The 25,052-nt window shown below is 39.5% G+C and overlaps 1 protein-coding gene and 1 long non-coding RNA gene across 12 annotated transcripts in view; one reads left to right on the top strand and one right to left on the bottom strand.

Moving 5' to 3' along the window:
* Window positions 1-1,089: 1,089 nt before the first annotated feature.
* The window catches only part of LOC115552672 (uncharacterized), a 76,326-nt gene continuing 52,363 nt past the window's right edge, over window positions 1,090-25,052 (bottom strand). For 4 of the 11 annotated variants that reach the window (XM_030368963.1, XM_030368964.1, XM_030368953.1 and 1 more), the window contains exons 3-7: window positions 4,433-4,804; window positions 4,139-4,255; window positions 3,884-3,939; window positions 2,651-2,758; window positions 1,090-1,660 (exon numbers count right to left, since the gene is read on the bottom strand). In XM_030368963.1, the coding sequence (XP_030224823.1) occupies window positions 1,532-1,660; window positions 2,651-2,758; window positions 3,884-3,939; window positions 4,139-4,255; window positions 4,433-4,804 (782 nt within the window). In that variant the 3' untranslated portion in view covers window positions 1,090-1,531. Of the gene's footprint in view, window positions 1,661-2,650; window positions 2,759-3,883; window positions 3,940-4,138; window positions 4,256-4,432; window positions 4,805-4,908; window positions 5,233-5,379; window positions 5,531-10,131; window positions 10,453-10,631; window positions 10,704-20,479; window positions 21,578-22,748; window positions 22,805-23,374; window positions 23,699-23,843; window positions 24,007-25,052 lie in introns of those variants that run through there. The other 7 variants (XM_030368965.1, XM_030368956.1, XM_030368959.1 and 4 more) reach the window with 7 other exon arrangements.
* LOC115552683 (uncharacterized) overlaps window positions 8,075-25,052 on the top strand; it is a 28,313-nt gene continuing 11,335 nt past the window's right edge. Inside the window, exon 1 of the long non-coding RNA XR_003978356.1 lies at window positions 8,075-8,903. This is a non-coding gene — a long non-coding RNA (uncharacterized LOC115552683). The remainder of the gene's footprint in view (window positions 8,904-25,052) is intronic.

The raw sequence follows: 25,052 nt of genomic DNA, 5'->3' as shown, positions 1-25,052 counted from the left end.
ATCAGATTTTTGTGATTATACAGACATGATAAACGCAGATGAGGGAGTCACTGTTTTTGTACCTGGATTTGTTCCAACTGGTGTCCAATTCCTGCATCAACTCCCCAGAAATGCACACACACCAGTGGATAGATTCATCGCTGCAGCACATCAGGCATACAATAGAAGATTGTAGTCATCAATTCATTCAATTCCTTTATTAACAACATTTTAGAATAGCAATTAACTTAAATAACCCCAGCTACAATCAGGTGGAAAGATATGAATGTGCTCTGTGCAGCTTCATGAACGCAAGCCTTTTATAATGACCAGTGTTAAGTGGCAGTTAATACCAGTGGCGTCACTAGGCTGTTTTATTAGGGGCTAAAGCCCCGTATATTATTTAATTAGCCCCGAATATAATCTTTTGGGTAAAGAAAAAAAAAAAAAAAAAAAAATATATATTGGTATATTTACTGGTAACTATGGAATGCATTAATTAATTTCAGTCTAGAAGTGATACAATTATTATGGTCACTAATGCTAGTTAGTTATTTAGAAAGAAACATGGGGATTCCAGGGACATCTCAAAATAAAGTAGCCTAGTCCTTCTAGATCAGGGCTCTCAAACTCGCGGCCCGGGGGCCAATTGAGGCCCGCAGGATGATATTTTGTGGCCCCCTACTTGACATCAAAGTTTAGTGTTAGTGCGGCCCGCACATTGTTGTCAAAGGCACACTTTTGCTAAGTGGCTTGCCACGCTTTTTTATCACTGGTGATAGGGTGACCAGATATCCCGGTTTTGCCGAGTCCCGACAAAAGCCAAAGGACGCTAAAATGTCCCGATTACCACCATCCACCATGAAATGTCCCCTGTTGTCAGCGATTACATAGCCAACGTGATCTAATGATAGCCCGATCATTATCTTAGATTGGGTCAGTTGTGCTCCTATTTTCTGTGGCATAGTTGATGCGGCCCAGCCTGACCCAAATTCTACCTCTGGCGGCCCCCAGGTAAGTTGAGTTTGAGACCCCTGTTCTAGATAGTCCTTCTGGCAAGAGAATAAACAGTTTAAAAGCATAACCAGACTATATATGTATATGTGTAAGGTCTGTCTCAATTGTATTTATTTTACTCTGAAATAACTTGAATGGAACTTTAGATGTTTGGGGATAAGCAGCACAGCAGTCAGGTAGCTATTTAAAGCTATAATGACTGGCGTATTTTGTATATTTAGGTTAAGCATTATGAACTAATTTGCCGCACGCTTAGCGCATTTTAGCGCATGCTTAGTTTTTAGGTTTCATGAACATCCGGGGCTCAGCCCACCGGCGTTTGGCTGGTTAATACAAGCTAATGGAAAATAACTCTTTAAGTGTTGCTTCCTATCATCTCTCTCGTTATAGTTCAGTGCTACTCGAGCATTGTCCTAATCTTACTATTTACCTTAGCTTCTCCCATCGTATTTTAAACTTCTACTTTTAACACTTTTGGAAAAATACTGCACATCCACGTTACAATATTGAGGAATTCAAACTAGGTCGATGTATTTCAGTGGCAGGTTTCTCTCACAGCAGAATACACACTCTCCTGAGTCCTTTCACTGTTCTTCTTCCTTCCTCTGGTTTTCCTGCCAGAGAACTCCAACGCTGCGTAGTTCAAGGAATCAGTTTTCCCGTCCTACAACAGAGAACTGTGCATTACTAACAAACATCTGAGAGGATTCACAGCCATAAGGACCACTTCTTCTAGAGTGAAGGTCAAACCTACAATCATACGGGTGTAAAGCCGTCTAATGCTATACTGGGGCCTAGACAGCCACACGGGGCAAAAGGGTGCTTAGTTATAAGATTGTGCCCCCTTAGTTTTTTATCCATTACTCCTATCACACAATCTGCCCCATCTGTGGTCTCACCCTAATTGTGGTGACGGGGCGCTTCATTCACACAACTCTACTGCACACATGGCACATCAAAGTTAGATATTTCACCAGCTGAAAGAAAACAATTGTGATTGGACTGCGAAAAAGAAGGTTAGGGTAAATTTGACCGTTTACTTTTACTTTCAAAGAAGGAAAGTCAGCTTGGTCGGGAATTATCCGTGTTTTTATAGCGGTGCTGTAGATAGATAGATAAATACTTTAATAATCCCAGAGGGAAATTATTTAGCAGCCGTGGGGGGGGTAGAAAATACATTGTGTCTACTACCGCTAACTACAGATTATTGTCCCTCCTGTGTTATCAGCAAGTAAAAAAATGTTGTGGCCCCTTTGTAATTTCTGTCCTCTCGTTATTTCTGCCAACGGGTGTGGGCCGAGAATGTTTTACGACCAAAGCCAACACTAAACCCTTTCGTTTGACCCGATAGAAGAAATTCATCCAGGAAGGTGTTTAGATAGAGAGAAAATTAGATAATTTTGACCCCCATCATACCTATAGAAGTTAATACAAGCTAATGAAAAATAGCGCTTTAAGTGTTGCTTCCTATCATCTCTCTCGTTATAGTTCAGTGCTACTCGAGCATTGTCCTAATCGTACTATTTATCTTAGCTTCTCTCATCGTATTTTAAACTTCTACTTTTAACACTTTTGGAAATATACTGCACATCCACGTTACAATATTGAGGAATTCAAACTAGGTTGATGCATTTCAGTGGCAGGTTTCTCTCACAGCAGAATACAGACTCTCCTGAGTCCTTTCACTGTTCTTCTTCCTTCCTCTGGTTTTCCTGCCAGACAACTCCAACGCTGCGTAGTTCAAGGAATCAGTTTTCCCGTCCTACAACAGAGAACTGTCCATTACTAACAAACATCTGAGAGGATTCACAGCCATAAGGACCACTTCTTCTAGAGTGAAGGTCAAACCTACAATCATACGGGTGTAAAGCCGTCTAATCCTATACTGGGGCCTAGACAGCCACACGGGGCAAAAGGGTGCTTAGTTATGATATTGTGCCCTCTTTTTTTTTATCCATTACTCCTATCACAAAATCTGCCCCATCTGTAGTCTCACAACACTACTGCACACATGGCACATCAAATGTAGACATTTCACCAGCTGAAAGAGAACAATTGTGATTGGACTTCGAAAAAGAAGTAAACGGTCAATTTGACAGTTTACTTTTACTTTCAAAGAAGGAAAGTCAGCTTGGTCGGGAATTATCCGTGTTTTTACAGCGGTGCAGTAGCAGCCGTGGGGGGGTTGAAAATACATTGTGTCTACTACAGATAACTACAGATTATTATCCCTCCTGTTTTATCAGCAAGTAAAAAATAGTTCCGGCCCCTTTGTCATTGCTTTCCTCTCGTTATCTCTGCCAACGGGTGTGGGCCGAGAATTTTTTGTGACCAAAGCCAACACTAAACCCGTTCATTTGACCCGATAGAAAAAACTCATCCAGGAAGGTGGTTAGATAGAGAGAAAATTAGATTGATTATTTTTGACCCCCATCATACCTATAGAAGTTGCACATCCATGTAATTGGAACAGATTTATATTTCTTGATTCCCATGAGGTGACATCCATGAAACACTGCTCAAAAACTAGTGTTTCTCAATAAAAATGAACTTGGAGCCAAACATTTAAACACATTGTTTTTCATTGGGTGGTTTTTCGGTCAAACCATTTTGTCTTAAAAGTAGAAACCAATATGGACAAAATGTCAAATATTGTTTCTTTTAACGTGGATTACTATGGAATAAGTACCATCCAACATGAACCGCAAGTCCTAGCTGGTTGTAATGTCGATTTGATCTCCGCGGCACTTAACACAACAATTCTGCTAGTTGACAAACGTATAGAATAAAGGAACTATACATTTAATTTGGATCTCTTGATTTATAGTACTATGTAAATCCATCAAAGTTAATATCAACTGAATGCAACATGTTGAAACAGCTGTACCTGTGGTTCCTGAATCACTGAGTCGTGTGGGACAGAGTAGGAAGCATCCAGTGTTCCTGAGAACAAGAACGGAAGAATAACACTCACTTTTAAGATTAAGTAGTTTATGCAGAATTGATGAAACCCTATTATAAAAGTTACTGATGAAAACAGAAATCAAGATGTGTGCCAAACTATAACTACTGTGATTCCTAAACTAAAACCTTTCTATGAAATCCAATGTTCCACAAAATCAATTCTTGAGAAGGTACAGACCTTTGCAATGCTCACAAACTTGCTTTTTATTTCTGGTGAGAAGGAGGATTATAATCACAACCAGACAGCAAGCCAACAGTATTCCAAGAACCACGGTTGCTGGAACCAGGTTGGGTCCTGGAATCAACAAGGTGTCATCATGAATCTGTTGAATTCATGTTTTCTGTAACCTTACATTCGGATTAGGTCATGACTCATGACTCTTGCATATATGTTGAAATTAAAATCTCAAACCAAACAGGTTATTCATGATGTGCCTGTTATCTTTTTAAGTAGGAAGTAAAATATATTTACTTGTTATTTTAAGCTGGGTTCCATTTCCAAACATAGCTTCCCCACATGCTGCCAGGGCACAGTAGTAAGTCCCAGCATCAGAGTAGTCTACATTGTTCTTGGGGAGAGTGTAGACACAACTCTGTGGAGCAGACGGAGGCCCAGAACTATGCTGACATTCACCACTCCTGTTCCCATTCATGTAAATGGCAGCAGGCTGAGATGATCCAGATCTGAACCAGTACACACTGGGTTCCCCTTGGCACTGGTTACTGTGGTCCGTCCTCTGGGAGGTAATAGAGCACTGGAGAGCCACAGGGTCTCCCAGCTGAGCTGATGCAGACACAGGCTGTTGGACCACAGTCTGGGAGACAAACCTCTGGTCATTGGGATCTGAACATTGAAATAATATAATCATCATCAAAACTGAGAAAAAATATATATTTGGGCTACTTTCAGATGATAATATAGAAAACAAGTAGAAAAGGATATCTTACCTTTGACAGACAAAAATAACCCACTCCAATTCTTTGAATAATGATCTTGGCAGAAATAGTTTGCTTCATCTTCTTTACTCACAGATCTAATGTTCAGATCCATGTCTGGTTTTGCTGCAGTGAAAATTGAATCGAAAGGGGGGCTAAACTCACTATATTCTTCCACTATTAAAGCAACCTTTTGGGGAACATATCCAATCGATTGCTTGTACCATAAAATATTTATATTTTCCTTTTTAGCACTACAACGTAAAGTAACCTTATCTCCAAGTATTGCTGTTTTCAAAGAGACGATACGAGGAACCTCGATGGTGTCAATCATCGCTGAAAAATTAGACAAACAATTGATCCAATTTAAGACAAAAATGAATTGCAGGTCATTTTTGTATTTTTAACAAAAAACACAGCATACTGCAGAAATGACAAAGTCAAACAATTTGGACGTAAGATTTTTAGAGGAATTTTACTTACATGACCCAATAAGAATTGTAAAAGCAAAAACTCTTGCCAACATCGTTGCGTTTCGGTGCTCTACTAGTGCTGTACTAACTCAAGTGAAAGATTTGTCCTTAAAACACAGGCGTTACATATCCTAGATCATCAGTGATTGGCTGGAACTTAAGGACACTGAGAGCAGCAAGGCTACTGCGCGACACAAAAAACTAAGTGGAGATCACATTTAATTTCAGTCCAAACTGAACACTGAAAACATGGCATTCGCATTGTTTTTATCACAAATTACAAACATCGAAAGCCAGCATTTATTTCATTTGTTTCCCTAAATGTATTATGAGGAGAAATTCTGTCTGCCACATTTTTGTTTTTTCATATATTTTTTAGAAATTCTGTGATACCGATTGAATCTTCCGCCATAATTCAACCCCTGTTACCTTTTGGTTAAATAACTGACAGTTTTAGTAGTACCAATAATAACAGTAATGCAGTCTAGATTTTGCCAATGTGATCCAAGTAAGAGCAATTCTCATCGGCTTCCACACTTAAATATTTTGGTGTGTGTGCATGATGGTAATTTTGTAAGTATTTGTGCGTGTGCACGATGTACAAAAGAAGAGTTAATCAACTTAACTGATAAATAAAATTGGCTTCTGAGACACGGATGATGCTGCCTTCATAGTGTCTAGTCTCGTGATCTAATGTTGTGGCCTCAATGCTGTGGTTTTACTGGCAAAGCATCAGAGGTCTCATCCTGTGCAGGCTGTGTCAGCACTGTGGTCTGAAAGCAGCTAGTAACTGAACCAGAGATCATTACATATCTCCCACTATGTCCATACAGTCTGTAAAATACAGTTTATATATTGTATATGTTGTTTTATTTATCCCCTTTGTCTGCTGTTCATTATTCTCTCTTATTCCGTCCTCAAGGTAATACATCTCCCCACATGATGCCAGGGCACAGTAGTAAGTCCAAGCATCAAAGGAGTCCATAGATACTGACTAGGTATCGCCTGAGCTGCGCTGTTCAGTGGAACGTATGTTTCAATGCTGCTGCCATCTTGCCACGGGGTGACCAACCAACTGAATGAATGAACGTCGATAGGACATAGGTCCTTTCCCGGTCAAAATCACTCTAAATCCCCTTATTTTAAGGTTATCTTCAAGCGGGTCAGGTCAAACTTGTGTTTGTGGTAATGCTAGTAAAAATGTATTAAAAATAAATCATACATTTTTTACTTTCATTACACCTCTGACCTATGACAGAGACCAACCCGCTTGAAGATTGCCTCAAAAGAGTGATTTTGACTGGGAAAGGACTTCTGTCCCATCGATGTTCATTCATTCAGCAGGGTGGTTACCCCGCAGCAAGATGGCGGCATTGTTGACGCATGCTAAGAAGCCGAATGTGATATCTAGTCAGTATATACGTATATCTATGAGAGCAGTCTACATTGTTCTTGGGGAGAGAGTAGACACAGCTCTGTGGAGCAGACGGAGGCCCAGAACTATTCTGACATTCACCCCTCCTGTTTCCATTCATGTAAATAGCAGCTGAAATGTGAAGTTGTTCCAATTCTTGTCTTCATCAACTCCTTCATGACAGAAATAGTTTGCTTCATGCTCTTTATTTACATTTTTCATGGTTGAGTTAAAGTCAGTTCCTTCTCTAACTAAGTTTGACACCTGATTTAATCGGCGGTTATATATTTATAGATCCATATATTGCACTAGAGGATGCTTGGGGAATATATCCAACGGATTGCTTACACCAGTATAAATTCTTACAATTAACATTCAAAGCTGCATAATATAGAGTAACAGCATCTTTTCAAATAGAGTGATTAAGGATCATCTTGGCCCCTGAATTAGTACTAAAACAAAGAAAAATTAAAAACCATGAAGTACCTATTGATTTATGGTATAGTTTAATATATTTAGTTCAAATAATTTAAAAACGATTCTACTACAGTAGGCCTATGCTTACATACTGTACTCAGAATTGTGATAGTCATCTTTTGATGCTGAATTAGTGCTGGACTCACTGAAGATGCAGACTTTAGAGGGATACATGTTCAAATCAACATTTATAGATCAGCTGATTGAACTTGACACTCAAGTGTCCAGTTAGCAAGCGAATCATCCACTTAGATTTTCTCTGAGGTGTATGTTGAATTCAAATCGAATCTAAAAACTGAAAACAAACCTTTTGACCTTTTTTCATTCATGTGATGTTGAAAGCAAGCATTTGTTTCCTTGAACATATGGGGAATATATTTATCTAAGTTTCTTATATTCTTAATAAATCTTAGTAATTTACTTGTATTACAAAATCTAAATTTCAGTTTGCCTGTCTTGTTATGTCTGGTTGTGGGGCACAATTATCAAAACTTATCATGAAAGGTCTTCTTTACCTGTGAATTATCTAGCTTTTTGACTTTTTTATGAGAAGGCATTTTACTGCACAAAATATTTAGTGGGTCCAGGTCAGGGCCAAAATTACCTCCCCGGTTTTGTCACACCTTCAAACAAAAGGGTTATGATCCCCTGCACTAGGCAATTTGTTATTTTTAATGGACCCAGAACCAACAACAACATATAGAAGACTTGTAATATCCTGAACAGTGTTTCCAAAACTACTTAGAGTACAGCTCTCCTCAAAGACTTCAAACCCGTCTGAAATACTGCACCGTCTGAACCCAAATTTTTATTTTTTATTTTTTATTTTTCACGCATCCTGTCTAGAATGTATGGCGTAAACAGCAGACGTTGAGGTGGTGCGCTCAGCAGAGCGACCCATTAGGTTACCCCTCCCCACCCTGGAATATACATACAGCAAGAGGGTGAGGGCAAGAGCCAGGAAAACCAGGCAAGACGCCTCTCCCCCAGATGCTGGTCTCTTCAGCCTGCTGCAGTCAGGCAGACGCCCACGCTGCCTTAAAGCTCGGACTGAGAGACTGAGGAGGAGCTTCTTTCTGCAGGCAGTTAGACTGCTTAACTCCGGGGGACTGTAACTGCCACTCTTGCACTTTCTGCATCCATGCACGTTCTATGCACTTTTATATATATATATTTTTAACACCTCATTAAGGGATGTCTGTTTTTAAATTTCTATTATCTATTATTCATTCAGCTTCCAGTAATTTGCACAATGAATGACACAGTGGTGACCCCTTTTTAATTTCACTGCATGTAAAATGTTATTTTTGCAAACATGTGACCAATAAAACTTTGAATTTGAATGTACAATATAAACATATTTATTAATTTATTCAATTCCTTTATTAACAACATTATGAGAGTAGCAAATAACTAATAATGAATGAAACATCATGAACATCGTCACAGCCACACAAATATACCACACTTGTCAGTGAAGCCTTACAAACCCGAGCATTTAAAACCCCCAGTGTTAAGTGGCAGTTAATAAGGCATGCCTATGAAAAAAAGCTCCTCTCATATTCATACTATTTACCCTAATTTATCTAATCTAATTTTAAGCTTATACTTTGTACAGCTTTAGAAACGTAATTCACATCCAGGTCACAATATTGAGGAAATCAAACTAGATTTGGACCTGTTTGATAGACTTCAGGGGCAGGTTTCTCTCACAGCAGAATACAGGCTCTCCTGAGTCCTTTCTCTGTTCTTCTTCCCTCCTTTGGTTTTTTTCTGCCAGAGAACTCTAGCTCTGCATAGTTCAAGGAATTGGTTTCCCCGTCCTATAACAGCATTTGAAAACGTCACACGAAACACAGTTGACCTGATAGTACATTTCATAGTAATATAACCACCATTTAGGCTAACATTCAGATAATATTAAAAGTAAAGTACGGCTATTTTTAAATGTTTTTGTTCCAAATGTATTAATAACTATTAGTATGAATAGAAGATATCGCACACTAAAACCTTTCTTTCAACAAGATTGGGAAGCATGTTGTGGAAAAGCTCATGCTATGAGATCTTGCATAGAATGTGCTGTAGTGTTACAATGCTCACTAACCTGTAATGTATGATGAGAATGAGGATTATAATCACAAACAGAAAGCAAGCCAACAGAATCCGATGCACCAAGATCACTAGATGACAGTTGGGATCTAGAAACAGACAACAATGGGTCATCATGAATCTGTAGAACCAATCATATTCTGTACCATTGCATTCACATTAAGTAATGCAAAATATAATATATGGAGTAAATTCACATGTGATAAACTTCAATTCATATTATTGTCTTAATTAAGTACCTTCCAAAATAAACTGGAAGTAGGAAGTAATATATATTGACCTAATGACCTGTTATGTCCAGCTTGGTTCCATTTCCAAACACAACTTCCCCACATGCTGCCAGGGCACAGTAGTAAGTCCCAGCATCAGAGGAGTCTACATTGTTCTTGGGGAGAGTGTAGACACAGCTCTGTGGAGCAGATGGACCAGAACTATTCTGACATTCACCACTCCTGTTTCCATTCATGTAAATGGCAGCAGGGTGAGATGGTCCTGATCTGAACCAGTACACACTGGGTTCCCCTTGGCACGGGTTACTGTGGTCCGTCCTCTGGGAGGTAATAGAGCACTGGAGAGCCACAGGGTCTCCCAGCTGAGCTGATGCTGACACAGGTTGTCGGACCACAGTCTGGGAGACAAACCTCTGGGCATTGGGATCTGAACAGTGAAATAATATAATCATCTTCAAAACTGAGAAAAAAATATATAATTGGGCAACTTTCAGATGATAATATAGAAAACAAGTAGAACTGGATATCTTACCTTTGACAGACAAAAAAAATCCACTTTTCCAATTCTCTGAATAATACTCTTGGCAGAAATAGTTTGCTTCGTCTTCTTTACTCACAGATCTAATGTTCAGATCCATGTCTGGTTCTGCTGCAGTGAAACGTGAATCGAAAGGAGGGATCCCCCTAAAATCATCACCCATTATTGTAGCGACCTTTTGGGGAACATATCCAATCGATAGCTTGTACCAGTGAATACTTTCCTTTCTAACTCCACAATGTAAAGTAACATCTTCTCCAAGTATTGCTGTTTTCAAAGAGACGATATGAGGACCCTCTTTGGTGTCAATCATCGCTGAAAAAATAGACATAAACAATTCATCCCATTGAAGAAAAAGCTCAAATGAATCGCTGGTCTAAATTATTCTTTCCAATTGGTTTCAATTTTGTATTTTTAACAAAAAACACAGTATACTGCAGAAATAACAAAGTCAAATAATTTGGACGTAACATTTTTAGAGGAATTTTACTTACATAACCCCATAAGAATTGTAATAGCAAAAACTCTTGCCGACATTGTTGCGTTTCGGTGCTCTACTAGTGCTGTACTGACTCAATTGAAAGATTTGCCCTTATAACACAGGCGTTTTGATATCCTAGATCATCAGTGATTGGCTGGAACTTAAAGACACTGAGAGCAGCGAGGCTGCTGCACAACACAGGAAACTAAGTGGAGATCACATTTAATTTCAATCCAAACTGAACACTAAAAACATGGCATTCACATTGTTTTTATCACATATTACAAACATCGAAAGCAAGTTTCATTCGTTTCCCTAAATGTATGATGAGAAGAAATGTATGATGAGGACCTAACCCTAACCCTTTTGTAATACTGTTTGAATTTTCTGCTATAATTCAAACCCTGTTACCTTTTGGTTAAATAAAGTTACAGTAGTAGGTCCCAGCATCAGAGGAGTCTACATTGTTCTTGGGGAGAGTGTTGACACAGCTCTGTGGAGCAGACGGAGGCCCAGAACTATTCTGACATTCACCACTCCTGTTTCCATTCATGTAAACGACTGCAGGGTGAGAAGGTCCTGATCTGAACCAGTACACACTGGGTTCCCCTTGGCACTGGTTACTGTGGTCCGTCCTCTGGGAGGTAATAGAGCACTGGAGAGCCACAGGGTCTCCCAGCTGAGCTGATGCAGACACAGGCTGCTGGACCACAGTCTGGGAGACCTCTGGTCATTGACATCTGCACGATTAAAAACAAGATTTATCATCAAATAATCAACTGCTGCATAATCAAATTGCTTAAAATATATTTTTGCTTATGACCAAGACAAGCAAAATGTTGAAACGAATATGTTACCTTTGACGGCCAAAAATTTGCAGATTTTCCAAATATTCTGATATATTGATTTACTTGGTTATAGAAAAAATTTGCTTCATCCTTGTTTTTTATATCCCTGATTATCAGATTCTAGTCAGTTCCCACACTGTGATTCTTGAATTAAAGGATGGGTAATTCTTTTTTTCATCAATTCTGTTAGCAACCACTTGGGGAATAATTCCAAGAGATTGCTTAAACCAATTTAAAATAAATATAGATTCCTCGTAAACACCACAATGCAGAGTGACAGTATCTCTGAGGTTTGCTGTTAAAAAAATACCAATCGAGGAACCTCTTGTGTCTGAATAAGCTCTAAAAAGCAAAGAGAAACAAACAAAAAAGATTGAATAATATTTATTTAACAAACACTAAAATATTTTTCTTTTAATGAAAAAGAGAGCAATTTTAATGTGAATAGAATAAGTACATACATGCTGTGCTCAGAATTGTAATAGCAAAACATAATGCAAACATTGACATGGTATGGTGCTAAACTAGCACCCCTTCTCTCTGAAGTGAAAGATTTTGACTGTAAAGACCAACGTTTACAGAATCATAGATCCACGGTGATTGGCTGGGAACTTAAAGATGCAAACTGAAGTAAGCCAATGATACAATGGTTTTTGTAGTTCATATTTGTAGTTGATATTTTTTTGTATGTATTCCATCTATATTGAAAAACGTCAAACTTCCCTGAGCTTTAGAAATGTGCTTATATGAACAATATATTTAATTTAGTTTTCTGATATTTGTGATACATTTTATTTTTCTACTTCTATCTACTTGTATTATCTAAATAACACTACTATTTAAGGCCAATCTTCCCTTTTCAAATATGTTCACATACCGCCAAATGTTACATCTCACACCATCATGAATCCATATTAAGAAGCACTGTATGGTTATAATAACAGTGATGGTAGTTGGGTTGAGTAATACAGCAGCCAACACACTTGGACCCCCACCCCACCAGGAGAACATTACTTTGTGTGCTTAAATTGGGAGGCTACAGCTTAGTTTGTTTTAACAGTGGTGTATGTGACGGGGTTAAACCACCCTGATGGAGTTTTTTCAACAACATAAGTCTGCGGTAACTGCCCAGTTAATAATTATTGGTGGCCCGGGGCCAGTTATATCTGGATGTTCTCCCGAGGCCAGGCTAACATGATCAATGAAGGTGTTGAATGCGTATCATCGAGTTACTGTGTCCAAACAAACAATTCAATTCTCGATCGCCAATGCTACTGCCATCTTTCACTCATAAATTAAGACATCATTCTTTGGAGATCTTGATTGTTTTCAACGTACAAAGAAACAGTTTGTGACCCGCCCTATAGAGCACATGTATGTTCAGATGACGTCCTGACCACATCACATTAGTAAGTGCAGTCGTAGTGAGGTAGTAGGACTAGTTGTGTTAGTAGTTGTGGTATTGTCTGAAGTCTTTGAAATTATACTGCAATGGTTGTAGATGTAGAACTGCACAATGATAACATCTATATACTATAAGATCTATAATCTCTACAGTTGATGTAGTGCACATTTTTGGGCACGTTGTTCATGTAAAAGCTAACGCCCAAATCTCATTGGCTTCAAAAAGAGAGTAGTAGTAACAATACACATGAATATAAATAATAAGAATCGCACACGTCGACAGGTGTAAGATAAAGCTTTACCAGAGGGGTTAAATATGCATTAAAATTGATTAAAAGACTGCAGAAAATCTGCAATTACATCAATTAATTATCATTAGCAACTATTAACCGTGGATGCTTTTAAATACTGGTAGGCCACAGCTTTATCTCCTCTGGTTGAATCTAATCAGATTCTGGCCAATTAAGAGTATGAATTAATTGTATGACAGCCTTGTTAAGAATCTTCATTGATGTTTTAAAGATTTCAGAACAATGTGAGTACGAAAAGTTTCTAAATAAATCCTTACTAAGACGTAGTAAACCATATCCTTGTGTTCTACATGTCTAAGGCTATATCACCAGACCCCCTCTTGAGCCCACCTTGTTGATGATGCATCTGTTTGTTTCAGGCTGCATGTTTTATAACCGCCAGTGTAGATTTGCAGTAAATGCAACAAGCCCAAAGCATCTAGTGTGACTTCCTTTCCTTTGTGTTGGAAACAAAACAGAGCGAAGCCCTTAGCAGCGATTGAGCTGAGAGGCGAGGGCTGTGGCTGGTCATGCCTTTTTCTTCGACGCACCGCCAAAACTCTTAACCCTAACCTGCTTGTAGGTATCAACAGGATGTGTTGCTAAGGTTCTGCAGAAACCAACCATGAAATGGACGTATATATCCTCTGAACCTGATATTTGACTTGCACAACAGAGAAACGTGTTGAAACATATTTGCATTTGCTTATATATATAATAGTACTTCTACTACTACTACTACTACTATTACTACCACTAGGATGAATAAGGAAAGTTGTCTTTTAAAATAACAGTGTGATGCATGCATAAGTTGCACAATCTGATTTAGAGACCAAGATCACTGAAATCGGTAATTTTAGCATCTAGTGTACATTGTCATAGTGTTTTAGAATAAAGACTATTAAATCATTAGGTAGGCTATATGAAAGAGGCATTGGTTCTCTGAATCTGGATGTGAATTGGCCAAGATTATATTTGTACTTCAGTGATCTCACTTTGTAACAAGTGGTGGTAATGACAAGGCTGTAGAATCAAAAGGCACTACTTGCCCCACCCCCTTTAAAAACATGTATACGTCTGTGGTTTTGAAGATACAAGCTTCATGAACAAACAATCAGGGAGCCAAACTGATCTGTAGCAACTTAGAGATGTATAGAAGACTGTTTTGTGTATGTTTGAAGTCCTTGAGCTTTAGATTGCGTCCCATGCTGAGGAGGGGTTTGTTCAGTCTCTTCTCTTCTTGAGGCAGGTACTCTACTTGACGTGACGTCTCCAACAACAGCAGGGGGAAATACTGTTTCATGTTGTTACAGCACACTGGAGGAGGGCCCTGTGGAGTTCAAGGCATGGCTGGTGGTAACCTCTGAGTGGTTCCACCTGGGACATGAGCTGAGGGTAGCTGTGCTTTCAAGTCTGCTTGACAGCAGGGAGGGTGCATCTTAAAAAGAGCAGTTGTTTCAGCAACTGTTCTGTGATGGCTCAGCTTGGTGATGGCAAAGTCCTTTAGAGCATAGTCCTCATCCACACCGATGGTCTTTAGTGACTTTTTCATGATGAAGCTGGTGCATTTTCTCGGGACAATTTATCTCAAAACACAATTTTCCAGTACTAAATATATGTTCAGTTTCTTGGTGGATGTACATGGGCCAAGAAAAGCATCTCAAGATTTACAACTACAGTTAACAGCTTATAGTTCCAGAATTTGGCTAAGAATAACAGAAACAATAAAATATAAATTGGCAGAATATGAAGTGATAGAACAAAATTGTATGCAAATGTGTAAATATATCTTGCTTTGCTGCATGTAGAAACTTTTGCGTACATGGGAAGTATGTTGTCTGCACGTCATTACCACCTCTAACGCTCTTGAAACCTGAGTGGAAAGTTTGGTTTAAAAATAGACTGTGCACATCAGACTCTAGCCACAAAGCAAAACTTTCCATAGGTCAATAGAGGTGATTGGTTGGTTATGAGAAGCAAGTCTAGTAAAGATGGATGTCTAGTGTGTGTGTGTGTGTGTGTGTGTCTGTGTGCGCGCGCATGTGCATTCTTAACCTGGTTTTGCACTTGCTTTCTGTCTCCACAGTATCTACAAATATCACGTTTATTGGTATATATTTCATTCATATACATTTCACTCATGCATGATTAAATGGCCCACTCTGCAGGGAAGAGGAGGTGTTCATGCTATTTAAACGTTGCTGACTTTCCATGAACACATTTTATTGCCTATAATTGATTGGATATCATTCACAGAACAGAGAGAGGAAATTAGGGTCTGAGGTGCCTCTCCCTCGAGACCAAAGAAATCAATTAAAATAGGTTTGTAGCGGGTAACTCTGAATATCCCGAAGGAGGGTGCATGAAGAGCAGTGGTGAGTTAAGCCCACTGCTTGTGCCTGTACAGCAGAATGCATACATCCTCACAGAAGGAGAATATTACCTAAAAATCAGTAAAATCAAATTTATTACAATTCAAATTCCATTAAGTTCCTCAAAATGAGATTTTTTTTTTTTTTTTTAATAAATGGCCTATTAAAATGATTGGGTTTTGAGTTCATTCAGTCATAAGACACAGCTCTGGCGCCACCTAGTGCTTTTGCAGACATTACTACTACTAACGTCAGCTGGCGCAGATGTACTAACTAGAGAACAAGTGAGTTAATTTCTGAGATTTAAATGCATCGGCTAGACACGTTATCTTTTTGTCTTTCAATTTCCCGGCACTGCCATAACGTTTTTTACCGTGGCTTTCAATTTTGAGAATAAACGTCACCACTTCAGTCCCCCGCACAATACGAACAAATAGCAACTCGCGCTTGACGTGCAGCAAGTGCTACTGACAAACCTCATTTTAAAGAACCGCTGCTTCAGGAGGAATTACACTTCATGGTGTTTACCCATTGAAGAGCATCCAAGCTCATTTATATAAAAAACAACATGAGCCACCTTCTCAGAACAAATATGAAGACACTGGCCAACAACTTTTCCTCATATTTTCTTGAATGAAGCTCCAAAGCTCATTTTAATACAAAAAGTTGTGCTAATCATTCACCATAATGGAATGTCAAGAGAGAATGGCGGCAGGCTACAGAGTGGAATCTGAAGCAGTGGTTCTCAACTGGTCGGGCCTTGGGACCCACATTTTACCATGGTCATTAAATTGCGCCACACATTCCGCGACCCATTCAGATAAAGTCTGCGACCCACTTTTGGGTCGCAACCCACCAGTTGAAAGACACTGATCTGAAAGACTATAGACCTTATACAATGTAGAGGCCACAAACACAGTTCAAGTCTGATTGTCAGAAGCATCTCGGGTCACTGTGCCATTTTGATTTTCAGACTGGTTCTAATGTAATGTAAAGTCATGGCATACGATAATAATGACATCCTACTAACGTTTAGCGGGAGCCTTCAGAATTGGATTAAAAAAATCCTTCATAAATCAGGTGTTATAAAAACAGATTTATTTCTAACATTTTACCAAAGTTGTTCACCATTACAGAAAAGCTCAACACACCCATCAATAATCATACTGGTGTGACTTGATATAATCTCAGGACAGGTTAGAGATCCCCAACTGCGGATGGATATCACTGTGTACGTAATTTAGTCTGTGGTCTATTGTATTTTTGCAGAAATCTAGCACGTTGTTGCTAGATTTTTGTTTGACATGAATGCATATATATATACACCTATTCAGTAACACTTTATAATAAGGTCCCATAATAAATAGCAAACTAGTCATTACCAAACCCTTTGTTAATATTTGTTAATTGTTACTAAAATATCTATTTGGCATAATTTAATAATTTTTTTTCACTGACTGTCACTGAGTGTCGCTGGTTAGGGTTAGGGTTGCTTTCCCCTACAAAATGAAGCTAGTTTCATGCATTGGCTGGTGTGACCAAATGGCAATTGGCCTCCCATGAGACCCTTGACCTATGTGCTCAAATATGCAATAACCGGTTATCTCCACAAGGGGGAGACAGAGAACATCAAAGACTACAGAGGGGGTGTGGAGAACGTGAGCCACTATTCTCATTCCAATCCACATTGAGCCGCTTCGCACACGAGAGATGTTTGCAGGGTTTGAGGAGGAGTTGCGAGGGTTGGTTGTAAGGCGGGGAGTTAGGCCAATAGCCTGGCCAATCATCATTGTACCTCCCATCTCTCCTCCCACGGATCCACTGCCTTCCTCACCTGCAATATTGTGGACAGCAACAGACAGCAAGTAATCATGAAGTGTGTAATCCTATCAACAAATGGTGGTTTAAATAAAACAAGATGAATGATTTCAGTTTGTCAGCTTTGCCATTTAAACCGAAATCATTAGGAAGCTCATCTGTGAAAGTCCTTACTGTCCATGAAGTCAGTGTCCTGTCCAGCCTGCGCTGGTCTCAGTTTGTTGGCGGCCAGCCTCAGAATCAGAAATCAGAAAAGGTTTATTGCCAAAAACGTTTACACATATACTAGGAATTTGTATATGTGGCAGGTTGCAGCCGATCAGCTTTTCAGCAAACTTCAGGAGCTTGACGGACTGGTGACTGGAGGTGCAGCTGTTGGTGTACAGGGAGAAGAGCAGGGGAGAAAGAACACAGCCCTGAGGGGATCCGGTGCTGATGGTCAGGCTGTTGGAGACGTGCTTCCCCAGCTTCACATGCTGCTTCCTGTCAGACAGGAAGTCAGTGATCCGCCGGCAGGTGGAGTCGGGCACGTGCAGCTGGGAGAGCTTGTCCTGTAGCAAAGTGGGGATGATGGTGTTGAAGGCAGAGCTGTAATCCACAAACAGGATCCTGGCGTAGGTTTCTGCTGAATCCAGGTGCTGGAGGATGAAGTGGAGGCCATGTTTACAGCATCGTCCACAGACCTGTTGGCTCTGTAGGCGGACTGCATGGGGTCCAGGAGAGGGTCCGTGATGGACAGGACAAGTCGCTCAAAGGATTTCATGACCACAGAGGTCAAGGCGACTGGTCTGTAGTCTTTGAGTTCTATGGGTCTTGTTTTTTTCGGGATGGGGATGATGGTGGAGGATTTAAAACAGTTGTGTACATGGCATGTCTCCAGCGAGGTGTTAAAAATGTCTGTAAATACTGGAGACAGCTGATCTGCACAGTGCTTGAGGGTGGAGGGGGAGACAGAGTCCGGTCCAGCTGCCTTGCAGGGTTTCTGCCTCTTGAAGAGTCTGTTGACGTCCCTCTCTCCCTCAGGATGGAGAGAGGTGACGGGGGGGGGGGGGGGGGGGGGGGGGGGTCTCAGAGGTAGGCAGGAGAGGGAACGCCTGGGCTCCTGCTGAGGTTGGGTGATCTGGGGGTGGTGAATGGGGGGACAGCTCACCGATCAGCTGTCTCGTCCTCCCGTCACCTCTGGCAGGTACCTGGCCAAACAGGACGAAACACAACAAAGGCGTCAACAATGGGGACAATATTGGATCAATGTGATGTTGTTTTTACAAACAGTGTCTTACTTCATAAAACAATTTTTTTAAATAAATTGTGTACAGTTATTGTATTTTGTACATAACATGTGGCCATATAATTTAGTTCACCCAGTACCCATAAAAAAAATCACTCTTCACAGAAAAATCCCCTTTCAGGTTCGGTCAGTGATAGGAAATGCGTGCATTTCATGCTTGGTTACTGAATAACCGCAGCAGCACGTCCTGTTGACCTTGAGGCAGGTCGATGGATGTTTCAGAGCGCTGGTTGTGCGTGTTAAACAGACGCATATAGCCACAGTCCTCGCCCCTCAGCTCAGCCCCAGCTTGGGGCGATGCTCTCGGTTTCCACCACAGTGAAAAAAAAAATAACAAGAAGGAAATAAGTATGTAGGTATCTTTTATTAGCTTTTTCAGAATCAGGCTTTATCGGCCAAGTACGCTTGGAAATACAAGGATTATGACTTGGGTTCATAGATGCTTGTTGCATTTCATTAGATCAGATAGATAGGTTTTTAGAGGCTTCCATTTCTTGAAGCTGCTTTGTCTCCCACATAAACAAGAGAAAAATGTAATTATTCAAATACCAGATCCCATCTTAAATCAAATTGGACCTTTAAAGACAGAGGGGGTCCAGTCTATTTCTCTTTTTCTCCGTAGCAACTGGTAGACTGGAGATGACCTGATTCCCCAGAGGTAAAGCTTAAACCCAGTTCAGATCAAATTTGGAATCTGGTGATGCAAAAGCACATCCAAATTAACGTTAATGCTCCGCTGTTTGGCAAATGCTGAGAAAAAAATAATAAACGGAGGGAAATGTCCACTTGTGACATCGTTGTAAATCGCCCCTTTAAAAATAAGTAGTTGCTCGGGCTAGTTACTAAATCTCTGACGCCATGCCACGGCTTAAGACACTCGGCAACTAACCAGCTCACACTTTGTCTGCAACGGTCTCAAACCATTTTTCATCCCCAACCTTTTCTCTGAACTGGGCTTAAGGGAGAGTTATTTGTTTCGCCCTCCACGCACATACTCCGACCGAGTTTTTTTTTTTTTGGTGCATTTTCTACCGTTTATTTGCTAAACTTTAATATGTGGTATGGAAGCTGCCATACAATCAGTTGGAAAATAATGGAGGTCAATGGATCGCCAACTGCCCAATTTCAGCAGTTTTTATATGTAATAGTTTGAGATATTTGATTGTTGAACATACGCGTTGAACATAGAGAGACACACACCGTCGGGTACCGTCAGTTGCAGTAATCTCTATTTATTGACAAGTCTCAAAAGAAAAGGTAACGTTAAGAGTCATGCACGTCGGCATGACACGTGTAATGCATAACGCAAAAAGGCATTGCGATCCGCTGCAACCAGCCCTCAAAACGCGTCTAGCCAGAGCCGATCAGAGAGAGAGTGGGCCGCAGGACACGGAACGGACGGGCGTCACAATACCTAAACCCGCACTATGCAAGTAGTGCCTCCTGTGTTCCTTTGACTCAGAAGAACAGAAACTGTTTCAAGGTTGTTCACATGTAATATATTCATTTCAAAGTGTGATTTGAACTTTGCCTCTAATTTCCAGCTCAAAGTGTAGATGACTAAAACAGTCCATATTAGCCTATGTTCTACAAACGGTAGGCCCTTTTTTCCGATCACAAGTATTAATTAATAGTTCATAGTTAATACATTTTCGGTTGAAATCAGATTTTAGTGATTATACAGACATGATAAACAGATGAGGGAGTCACGGTTTTTGTACCTGGATTTGTTCCAACTGGTGTCCAATTCCTGCATCAACTCCACAGAAATGCACACACACCAGTGGATAGATTCATCGCTGCAGCACATCAGGTATACAATAGAAGATTGTGTGCATCAATTCATTAAATTCCTTTATTAACAACATTTTAGAATAGCAAATAACTTATGAAAATGATGCGACACAAAAAACGTTGGCAGCAAAGCGCACACATTATGGCAAGAACAAAATGAACCCCAGCTACAATCAGGTGGAGAGATATGAATGTGCTCTGTGCAGCTTCATGAACTCAAGCCTTTTATAATGACCAGTGTTAAGTGGCAGTTAATACCAGTGGCGTCACAAGGCTGTTTTATTCGGGGCTTAAGCCCCAGAAATTATTTAATTAGCCCTGAATATAATTTTTGGGTAAGGAAAAAATATATATATACTATCTATGGAATGCATTAATTAAATTCAGTCTAGAAGTGATACAATTATTATGGTCACTAATGCTAGTTAGTTATGTAGAAAGAAACAACGGGATTCCAGGGACTTCTCAAAATAAAGTAGCCTAGTCCTTCTAGATAGTCCTTCTGGCAAGAGAATAAACAGTTTAAAAGCATAACCAGAATATATATGTATATGTGTGTAAGGTCTGTCTCACTTGTATTTATTTTACTCTGACATAACCTGAATGGAACTGTAGATGTTTGGGGATAAACAGCACAGCAGTCAGGTAGCTATTTAAAGCTATAATAACTGGCGTATTTGTGTTTATTTAGGTTAAGCATTATGAAAAAAATTGCCGTCCGATTAGCGCATTTTAGCGCATGCCTAGTTTTTAGGTTTCATGAGCATCAGGGGCTTAGCCCACCGGCGTTGGGCTGGTTAATACAAGCTAATGAAAAATAGCGCTTTAAGTGTTGCTTCCTATCATCTCTCTCGTTATGGTTCAGTGCTACTCGAGCATTGTCCTAATCTTAGTATTTACCTTAGCTTCTCTCATCGTATTTTAAACTTCTACTTTTATCACCTTTGGAAATATACTGCACATCCACGTTACAATATTGAGGAATTCAAACTATATTACGACTAGGTCGATGGTTTTCAGTGGCAGGTTTCTCTCACAGCAGAATACAGACTCTCTTGAGTCTTCTCGTTGTTCTTCTTCCTTCCTCTGGTTTTCCTGCCAGAGAACTCCAACGCTGCGTAGTTCAAGGAATCAGTTTTCTCGTCCTACAACAGGGAACTGTGCATTACTAACAAACATCTGAGAGGATTCACAGCCGTAAGGAGCACTTCTTCTAGAGTGAAGGTCAAACCTACAATCATACAGGTGTAAAGGCGTCTCATCCTATACTGGGGCCTAGACGGCCACACGGGGCAAAAGGGTGCTTAGTTATAAGATTGTGCCCCCTTAGTTTTTTTATCCATTACTCCTATCACACAATCTGCCCCATCTGTATTCTCACCCTAATTGTGGTGACAGAGCGCTTCATTCACACAACTCTACTGCACGCATGGCACATCAAAATTAGACATTTCACCAGCTGAAAGAAAACAATTTTGATTGGACTTCGAAAAAGAAGGTTAGGGTCAATTTGACAGTTTACTTTTACTTTCAAAGAAAAAAAAACACAGCATATTACGGCACTCTTGAGGAAAGTCAGCTTGGTCGGGAATTATCTGTGTTTTTACAGCGGTTCAGTAGCAGCCGTGTGGGGTAGAAAATACATTGTGTCTACTACGGATAACTACAGATTATTATCCCTCCTGTGTTATCAGCAGGTAAAAAAATGTTGTGGCTGTAATTTCTGTCCTCTCTTTAATTCTGCCTACGGGTGTGGGCCGAGAATATTTTGTGACCAAAGCCAACATTAAACCCGTTCATTTGACCCTATAGAAAAAACTCATCCAGGAAGGTGGTTAAATAGAGAGAAAATTAGATTGATTATTTTTGACCCCCATCTTACCTATAGAAGTTGCACATCCATGTAATTAGAACAGATTTATATTTCTTGATACCTATGATGGTGACATCCATGAAACACTGCTCAAAAACTAGTGTTACTCAATAGAAATGAACTTAAACAGATAGTTTTTCATTGGGTTGTTTTTCAATCAAACCATTTTTTTCTTAAAAGTAGAAACCAATATGGACAAAATGTCAAATACTGTCACTTTTAACATGGATTAGTATGGAAGTACCCATCCAACATGAGCCGCAAGCCCTAGCTGGTTGTAATGTCGATTTGATCTCCACGGCACTCAAAACAATAGTTCTGCTAGTTGACAAATGTATAGAATAAATTAACTATACATTTAAATTGGATCTCTTGATTTATAGTACTATGTAACTCCATCAAAGTTAAAATCAACTGAATGCAACATGTTGAAACAGCTGTACCTGTGGTTCCTGAATCACTGAGTCGTGTGGGACAGAGTAGGAAGCACCCAGTGTTCCTGAGAACAAGAACGGAAGAATAACATTCACTTTTAAGATTGAGTAGTTCATGCAGAATTGATGTAACCCTATTGTAAAAGTTAATCATAAAAACAGAAATTAAGATGTGTGCCAAACTATAACTACTGTTATTCCTAAACTAAGACCTTCCTATGAAATCAAATGTTCCACAAAATCAATTATTGAGAAGGTACAGACCTTTGCAATGCTCACAAACTTGCTTTTTATTTCTGGTGAGAAGGAGGATTATGATCACAACCAGACAGCAAGCCAACAGTTTTCCAAGCACCACGATTGCTGGAACCAGGTTGGGTCCTGGAATCAACAAGGTGTCAGTACAACTTCCCCACATAAAGTAGGAATTATATATATTTATATATATATAATTATATATTCACCTGTTTTGTTAGTTCCATTTTGAAACACGTCCAACTTGGTTCCATTTCCAAACACAACTTCCCGATCTGAACAGTAAAATAATATAATCATCATCAAAACTGAGAAAAATATATATATTTGGGCTACTTTCAGATGATAATATAGAAAATAAGTAGAACTGGATATCTTACCTTTGACAGACAAAAAAAGTCCACTCCAATTCTTTGAATAATGCTCTTGGCAGAAATAGTTTGCTTCATCTTCTTTACTCACAGATCTAATGTTCAGATCCATGTCTGGTTCTGCTGCAGTGAAACTTGAATTGAAAGGAGGGAAAATTTCACTATATTCACCCACTATTAAAGCAACCTTTTGGGGAACATATCCAATCGATTGCTTGTACCATAAAATATTTATATTTTCCTTTTCAGCACCACAATGTAAAGTGACCTTATCTCCAAGTCTTGCTGTTTTCAAAGAGACGATACGAGGAACCTCTTTGGTCTCAATCATCGCTGAAAAAATAGATCAAACAATTGATCCCATTCAAGATTGTGCAAAAAATGAATTGCAGGTCAATTTTGTATTTTTAACGAAAAACTGCAGAAATGACAAAGTCAAACAATTTGGACGTAAGATTTTTAGAGGAATTTTACTTACATGACCCAATAAGAATTGTAAAAGCAAAAACTCTTGCCAACATTGTTGCGTTTCGGTGCTCTACTAGTGCTGTACTGACTCAAGTGAAAGATTTGTCCTTAAAACACAGGCGTTACATATCCTAGATCATCAGTGATTGGCTGGAACTTAAGGACACTGAGAGCAGCAAGGCTACTGCGCAACACAGAAGACTAAGTGGAGATCACGTTTAATTTCAGTCCAAACTGAACGCTGAAAACATGGCATTCGCATCATTTTTATCACATATTACAAACCTCGAAAGCCAGCATTTATTACATTTGTTTCCCTAAATGTACGATGAAGAGACATTCCGTCTACCATATTTTTGTTCTTCTTTCAAATATATTTTTTACCAATTTTGTGATACCGATGGAATCTTCCGCTATAATTCAACCCCTGTTACCTTTTGGTTAAATAACTTTCAGTTTTAGTAGTAACAATAAAGATTATAATAGTAATGCAGTCTAGGTTTTGGCCATGTGATCAATTAAGAGCAATTCTCATCAGCTTCCACATTTAAATATTTTGGCGTGTGTGCATGATGGCAATTTTGCAAGTATTTGTGCCGCTTGTACACGATGAAGAGTTCATCAACATAACTGATAAATAATGATTGGCTTCTGAGACACGGATGATGCTTCCTTCATAGTGTCTAGTCTCGTGATCTAATGTTGTGGCCTCAATGCTGTGGTTTTACTGGCAATGCATCAGAGGTCTCATCCTGTGCAGGCTGTGTCAGCACTGTGGTGAAAGCAGCTTGTAACTGAACCAGAGATCTTTACATATCTCCCACTATGTCCATACAGTCTATAAACATACAGTTTATATGCTGTATATGTTGTTTTATTTATTCCCTTTGTCTGCTGTTCATTATTCTCTCTTATTCCATCCTCAAGGTAATACATCTCCCCACATGTTGCCAGGGCACAGTAGTAAGTCCCAGCATCACAGGAGTCCATAGATACTGACTAGGTATCGCCTGAGCTGCGCTGTTCAGTGGAACGTATGCTTCAATGCCGCTGCCATCTTGCCGCGGGGTGAATGAACGTCGATGGGACATAAGTCCTTTCCCGGTCAAAATCACTCTAGATCCCCTTATTTTAAGGCTATCTTTAAGCGGGTCAGGTCAAACTTGTGTTTGTGGTAATGCTAGTAAAAGTGTATTAAAAATAAATTCTTAGATTTTTT

The sequence above is a fragment of the Gadus morhua genome, chromosome 10 (assembly GCF_902167405.1).
Source record: "Gadus morhua chromosome 10, gadMor3.0, whole genome shotgun sequence".
NCBI lineage: Eukaryota > Metazoa > Chordata > Actinopteri > Gadiformes > Gadidae > Gadus > Gadus morhua.
This window is presented reverse-complemented; position numbering and strand designations above follow the sequence as displayed.